At 36.2% G+C, this 7,809-nt stretch overlaps 1 protein-coding gene across 1 annotated transcript in view; it reads right to left on the bottom strand.

The window, feature by feature from the left end:
• sptbn2 (spectrin, beta, non-erythrocytic 2) overlaps positions 1-7,809 on the bottom strand; it is a gene marked incomplete in the record, with an annotated part of 54,380 nt that overhangs the window by 24,272 nt on the left and 22,299 nt on the right. Inside the window, 2 exon segments of the mRNA XM_014006635.1 lie at positions 108-281; positions 538-689. Of these exon segments, the coding sequence (XP_013862089.1) occupies positions 108-281; positions 538-689 (326 nt within the window).

Raw genomic sequence — 7,809 nt, 5'->3', positions numbered from 1 at the left:
GAGAAGAACCCGTCCAGAGGACCTAAACAATTTTTTTCTTTTTCAAAACATGACAACTTTGTGTAGCACAAAAACCAGTACAGCTCTGTACAATGCCTTTAAATTACCTGGAAACGAAGGATGATGGTCCATATGAGACCCAAGGTTAGACGGTGATTCCCATCCACAATGTCATGTGAGCCCATATTTTCTAGATGGACCTTTTGTTCCTTCAGAAACTGCAGGGCTTTGTCGACATTCTCAAGGCAGTGGATACGCATGCGGCCCTTAGTTGGTTTTGGCTACGGAGCAGGAAAAAACAAACWTTTTAGTGGGACATGGTTGAACAGAGCAAACTAGAAATACAYAAAGAGCAAAGAAGCTGACATCAACTTAAATAGCAAGACGAGTAAAAGTCGAGGAGGAAGTGAGTCACTCTAAAGAAACAAATAAACTCTTGATTCCTGTTCCCTCAAGAYATGAGGTGTGTTGAGGGTCATGTGAGGGGTTCTGGGTCATGGTTAGGACAAAGAAAAGCATTTTCTTTGTAATACTAACCAGCTGTTCTCCTGAGAGCACTTCGAGAAGGCGGATTAACATTCGRCCATCTCGGAGGTCTGTGTATAAATCACCAATACGACAGGTCACTCGGCCTAAGTGAGAGTTCACCCATTTGGTAAAAGTCTTCTTCTGCACTGCTTCACGTTCATCTGGAACAAACAAAACGTTAAAGATGAGTGAGTTCACAATACAAAAAAGTCATCAAGTCACCTGACAGAAACACCGCAAATCTAGCCTGGATTTATAAATAAATGGAAAAAATGCCAATTGGTTGTTTTCATAGCTTTATTATTAATTATACACCAAAATTATTTAAGATTTAATAGTATAGACATTTAATTATAGAAACAAAACAAATTAATCTGAGATAAGTTGTGTGTATTAAAAGGCGCACCACTCATKATCTTATCACATCTAACCCAGCCCAGATCCGATACTCATAACTGGCCAAACCCCCAAGTTCAGGTGAAAGCTAGTTTGGCACAGCAACACACATTATGCCAGAGCCAAAATAGCCGAAGAACTGAGAAATGACTATCACTGGTTTTACATTAGCTAAAAATATACATACTAGCAGGAAATCTTTCTGGTTAAAAAAAATAAAGGCACAACCCAGAACAGAAAGCACTCCAAGTCCTATAAAAATATAAGCACTTGCCTTGTGCAGTTCATTTCACAGATAAGCTATTGTGTTGAGTCTTCAACATCTCTAACCAAAGTTTATTAAAGATTTAAATTTTTGAGGACTAAAATGGAGAAAACAACATTAAATATAATACCACTGAATTTTCCCTTCTACTTTAAAAACGTGACTATAAAAGAATTGACAAAAAATGAGGATGCAACAGCAGCGCAGACATATGGACTGCAGAAGTAAGAGGCTAATCCTGCTCCACCACCTAACAAGGTGACCTAATTTCAACAGCATAAGGTCTCCCTGCCTTTTGAAAACACTATTCCAGGCGTGCCCTTACTGCACCTAACTCACATTCACAAAAAAAAAAACTACTTTTGAGCAGACACAACATCCTGAATATCAGTATTTAAACAAAGACAGAATTGGACCACAAAAGCCACTGCAAAAAAAGTGCTTCTTAAGAAATGTTATTTTTGCTAAAGGATAAAACATCATGGTTTGTTTGAAATTAACCACACATTTTAGTAAATTAAAAACAAGAACCCCAGACAAGGTTAGGCTTGCYTTTGCCTGTTTTTTGAAAATGCAAAATCGTATTTAAAGCTCCCAATCTAAAACATAGACATTTTGATAACATTAAAATACCAACAAGTAAAAAAGCAAAGCAATATGTACACGTGGTAGTACCCAGGGACCACCTATTGTGTGATTATCTATTATCAACTGTCATCTAAATAAAGGCGCAGAAAAGAAAAGAGTTGGAAATCTMAGAAGCCTTCGAGGATGGGGGAACACCCTTGTTTATAATGTRATCTGATGCAAACTAGAGGTGTTTCATCTGTATTCTACACGCTAATATCTACGCTTTTATTTGTCCTGCTAGCAGTAATGTTGCAGTCCYACTGATCTGCTTGCAGCCGAAGGTATTCAAGCTTTTTTGAAAACTTTCCACACAATATTGTAATGATGCTTCTAAAAAAATAACAAGACTACTGTGCTGCTAATCTCTGGATTGATGCTATTATTTAAATGCAGCAGCACAGTAGTGGCATCACCATGCTGATGACAAGGTTCTCAGAACATTGTTGAATAAAAACCATKCTTGAGTCAACATGTACCATGAGACTGGCAGATTAGTCCATCTATCAACACAACAGTACAACATAAGTGAACAAACAAGCCAGCGCAGGAGTGGCTTTAAAGAGTCTGCTAGTGTGTGGCCAATATAACATAGACGAGGGCTGTCCAATCCTGGTCCTCGAGAGCCACTATCCTGAATGTTTTAGAGGTTCATCTGCTTCAACACACCTGATTTAAATGAATGGGTGATTAACAGGCTTCTGCAGAACTTGAAGAGGTAATACAATCACTGGATCAGGTGTGTTGGAGCAGGGAAACAAGTACGCCATGCAGGACAGCAGCCCTCAAGGACCAGGATTGGACACCCCCGGTCTAGACTCCATGTTGCATAAGTGCTGAGGTCTAACACACAACAATGCACTAATTTCTTGTTTATCTGAACAGTCTTGAGAGGATCTGCAGGGGAAAATAAGAGACTAACTGATCAAATCGTGGTTCACAAAGCCTGAGGACAATCAGCAAAAAAGATAAAACCTTATCATAGAAAGTAAACAGACTTCAATTGTCTCTTAAATATTAAAGGTAAGGATATGAAAACATTGGTGGAATAATTAATTCCAGTTGTCAAAATGTGATTTATAACACCAGAAATTAAGGAGATAGTAAAGAAGCATTGAATGCTGTTTAAAGTGCCTGTGGCACATCATTCTCATGTAATAAACATGAATGCATTTTTTGGAAAGATAAAATTGATAAAATATTGCAAAACAAATTTCATGTTGCTGAGATGAAAGGTTGTTGAGATCTTTGCATGTGAAGAAACAGGAAGTGATGTCAAAGGGGGATGTCAGCATGTAAACAGCATTGCTAAAACAGTTAACAACACTGACTGTAGAGAGAAATCTGATGTTTCTTTAGATTAATTTTAGTCGCTATCAAAGAGAGACAAAGAAGAGTTAAAGTTTAAATAATTTTGTTTTAACAGAGACCWGCAAGTTTATTTTATTAATGAGTTCCCCTTTGATGTCACTTCCTGTTTCACTTTTGCTGAGACAAATTCAAAAGAAAATAGGCCGGTTATGAGACAAAATGGGTAAAAATCATGTTTATTTAGCCAATTTTCTAAAGTATAAAGATGCTTTCTTTGACTTTTTGTATTTGAAGGATGGTCATGTCACAGGCACTTTAAAGTAACTGCTGAATAGGGTTTTTTTCTACTAATGTAACTTAACACAAAAAAGTGACTAAAGGCAAAAGTGTTCACTCAACCAGATGTGATGGTTAACTAAAGCCATGACCTATAACTACCCCATTCTCATTTTATTTATCTTTGGTTTATGTATTTTTCCTAAAAAAAAATCTATCACATTCACAAGAGCATTGAAGCTATAAAAACCAAAGAGCTACTTGGTTAAAAATAAGCCTTTTAGTCCCTGAGTGGTTGTCTTCATTCTGTGACTGGATGCTGATGTTTAGGTTGTCTTAAATTTTCAGATTTTAAGTTCACGCCGTTTTCAATGAATAACACTCAGTAACCCTGCTTTGATGGCTTACTAAAGCTCTTAAATACCACACAAATAAATGACTCAATAACTAAAAGCCCATAAATCAGTTTGGAGTTGTCCAATGAAGAAGCAGAGTTTGATTGCTTTGACAGGTGGAGTTACTGTGGAGTAGTCTACATTCCTTTTGAGGCTTAGTCATGTTACGACAGCACCCGGCATTAAGGGGGGATGATGTGGGAAAATGCAGGGGTCTCTAAAGAAGCTATCCTGCCAATCCTTTAGTGCACTTCTTACATTGAACAAAAACACAGACACAACTGAAATATATGTTTGTTACATACTTTTTTTTGTTGTTTAAAGAAGAATAAAACCACCATAARCTATCCCTTGTATGGTAAATGCTAAGCATGTTTTTAGGTTTCACATAATTGAACATTCAGTCTGAACCCTGTCTGCAGTATTTGCAAACTCACTTCTAAACGCTGCATTACCTTTAGCACGTTTGAACGCTCAGGCTCAACAACAGGAAGCTGGGTGGGGAACTGTGAAACTTTTAGACATTGATTGATGACACTGACAACAGATCGAAAAGAAAAAAAATGACAACTCCAAAATATCTCTATGATGTCATTTGTCTCACATCACSTAATTACTGGCAGCCTGCAAACATTGTTGCACAATTACAAAAGAYGCCGAGGGACAAATGATAAAATGTTGTCTTTCAACCAGAATCTCACAAATCACAAGATAGTGTGACTAAGTCTTGCATAAGCCTTAACTTTTGTAACAAAGAAACTCTCGTAAAAAATAAAAAAAAAAACAAGTCTTAAAAGAAGCAGTTTATCTCACAGTAAAAAGCATGAGCAAACACCAAGTATAATAAATGATACTATGTTTCTGTTTAATCTTTGCTGGATTATACTGTATGTATGACAACACACAAGTATTGTGTGAATACACAGCAGTTGTCCTTGCTAATACACTTTGTGTTTAGTGAGGTTTCAGTCGACTGGTGAAACTTTGTGCTTTATGTTTCTGACAGTCCAAAAACATGTTAAGGTTCCCTTCAGACCCCAGCCTTCTTTAAAAAAAGATTTGTGATCTTATTGGGATTTGTCTGCTTAAGAAAAAGGTTAAACATTTTGTTTAAAACATAATAMATAGAAATGCCCAACAATAAATGCGTCTCAAATTTTGTGAAAGAATGTTGTTGCTGTTTTTTAACTTTAACATAATCGTCACATTATCTAACTGAACCGCTCCTCTCCAGCATTTTTGTGCAGCCCAAAAAAAAAAAAGTTCAAATTTGCATCACCATGTTCCTTTTCCAATGTTTACTAATGACAGATGAGAAACTGGTAGTTAAAGGCATCATTAAATGCTCCAAGCACATTTGGGCATGTCCGGTTTCTTTGAACAAGTTTGTAGATGGTGGTAAGCTTTAAGTATATGTCAGAGCAAGACTACAACGAAGACCTGTCTCAGCCAGTGCCCTCTCGACTATTCAAGGTACTGGAGTTGAGCTTTTGTTTTCTATTCACCATTAAAGAGACAATTATGTTCATTAACAATACTTATCTGCAGGGAATCTAAGCAAATATGTCAGTGAACTTAATCTCGTCTGTGTGGTTCATMGCTACAGGAATGTGTTCAGTGAAAACATGTGTACACATACAACACAAGCAATGACTTGTGGGGCAAGGCTTGTGTACCAGATGGATATCATATTATAGTATTGTGTCAAAGTCCTTAGACAACCCTTGATTCTTCACATTGTATTTGTAAAAAGCCAAAATTGCCTATTAACCTAGCGCATAGTCATAGTTCTATCCTTACTCCTCGATGATACAAATTATTTTGTTGTATCTACAAGGATCCCTATTTGACAAGCAGTTTAAATAACATAAAAGAAAATTATGTGCTTTTGCAGTGAGTTCCAAGTAACTGCTAAGGAAATTTGTAATTTCTTAAGCTTGAATAAYTTATATCAGTGTTAAGTGTCTTGACACACTATAACTAATTCTTCAATGCAGGATAAACAGAAGCAAAGTCCTAAGAAAATATTTTATAAAACCCAAAGCATAATGCTCAGTAATGATTTAAAAACACTAAAAGAAAACCTGTCTCCTTGAAACTATAAATGAGTGAGAAGTGCCTCAAGACTTGTGCAGAGACCCTCAAAATTCTAATTAACAGGCATTTTAAGGCAAATGTGAARTATTTTTAATCAATTTGCTTGTAATGAGGTCATTTAAGACCCCTTGCCAGTAAGTTGAAAAATGACAATAAAACAGTGGAATGATTGAATGTGTATTATTTTTCCTTTAATTGTATAAAAACACTGCTATTTAGGATGCTTTAATGGTACGGTCTTTTAAAAAGGCCAGCTAAAAGCAACTACTCTATTTAAATACAATGAAAGAGTCTGAACAAATACAGACACAAGCAACATCTTATCAATGCCGAGGACAATGAAGAACAAATCACGACCAATTCTAGTTCATATGGTAACGGCTCTAAGAAAAGACAGCTCTGTTAATAAAATGCTAACTCCCATTTGTACCTTTAAATTTGATCATTGGCAGGCAACAACCACTGCTGGCTGACGGGTCATCCTAGCCACTCATCAAGCCCTTTTCACAAAGTAAAATGTTAAGAATTTGCTGATGTTTACATATATTTTATGCAATTTTCGACTAAACACAAAATCAATTGCTTGACTGACACTAAATGTTAAAAGACAACTGATTATGATTATTCGATGAAGACTCGAGAAGAATGTTCAAGGTTTATAACTAAGGCCTCATTTTCCTTTACAATCAACATCAACCTCTGTGAAATAGGAACGTTTAGTGTGTACAGTTGCATACACAACACTGTTCTGAGACTAGATACCRGCACCACTATCACCGGCCTCGTCACTGATTAAATCCTGTTTGTTGATCACTGAGACAATGTCCTGTTGAACACAGAGGTCATGCTTTAACTTTGTGTAAAAAAACAACTTGTTATGTCATTGTTTGGTTGTAATCATCAAATAGAGGCAGGCTAGTTCTGTAAGAAAGTGTTCAACCTTGACACSTATCCCCTTAAACAACAAACATAATAAAGAGCAACAAATTGGCCCTACCCTGACCAGGAAAAGCAAAAAYTAAAACAAATTATGAATAAAAAGCTGGATATATTTTGCACTCTTTTTATTTTGGTGCACACTAAGCAWATTTGRCATACTGTAGCTCTTTTGTAYTGCATGATTCTTTTTACACAGCTGACAAGTGACTTACTAAGGATTACAYGCCGTAATACTATCATGACTAATTTTCTGTTACCTATTAGAAAACTTTTTTCTGTCAAACATGTCCTGAAATTATCTTACTACATGCAAAGATATGCAAAGCTATGGGTGTACCAGAGTTTTAAACAAAACGTTCTGGACTCAGAACAGGCTGATAGTCATGAGTGTTGTTAACTTTTTCACCTTGTTTCATGTCAGCCTTCACCACACGCTATAATTTGTCAAACCTGGTCTGCATTCAAGTTCAGCTGAAATGACCATGGCTTTAAATTCCTAACATCCTGTGTTACCCACCTTGGCCTTGCATTTATGAGTGCCTCTGGTCTTCCCCTCCTTCAAAAGAGTGTGTAAACTACCTCCATCAATTTGTCAACTTTAATGATCTTTTTACTGACAGACATTCTTCAGGGAAAATCATCAGAACAAGATGCTCATCATTGGGAGTTTGACTTCTTTTGTTTGCAACTCATCCTACTAAAATTTTACTATGAAGACAGAATGATGGAGGTTTAGAAATTTGATGCAAATCTGAATCCTGCTGAATCATAACAGATGTAATGAAATCAGTAAAAGAGTCTTGGATCCATCTGAAAATGTGCTATTATTTAGACAATGATCCAATTTTAAATTCAAAAGTTGTTTTACTTTACATTTTACTACAGACATACAGCGGGTAAAATAAGTATTGAACACGTCACCATTTTTCTCAGTAAATATATTACTAGAGGTGCTAATGACATGAAATTTTCACC

This window comes from Austrofundulus limnaeus, unplaced genomic scaffold (genome assembly GCF_001266775.1).
Source record: "Austrofundulus limnaeus strain Quisiro unplaced genomic scaffold, Austrofundulus_limnaeus-1.0 Scaffold37, whole genome shotgun sequence".
Taxonomy (NCBI): Eukaryota; Metazoa; Chordata; class Actinopteri; order Cyprinodontiformes; family Rivulidae; genus Austrofundulus; species Austrofundulus limnaeus.
The sequence above is the reverse complement of the archived record's forward strand: the minus strand, read 5'-3'. Positions and strand labels throughout refer to the sequence as shown.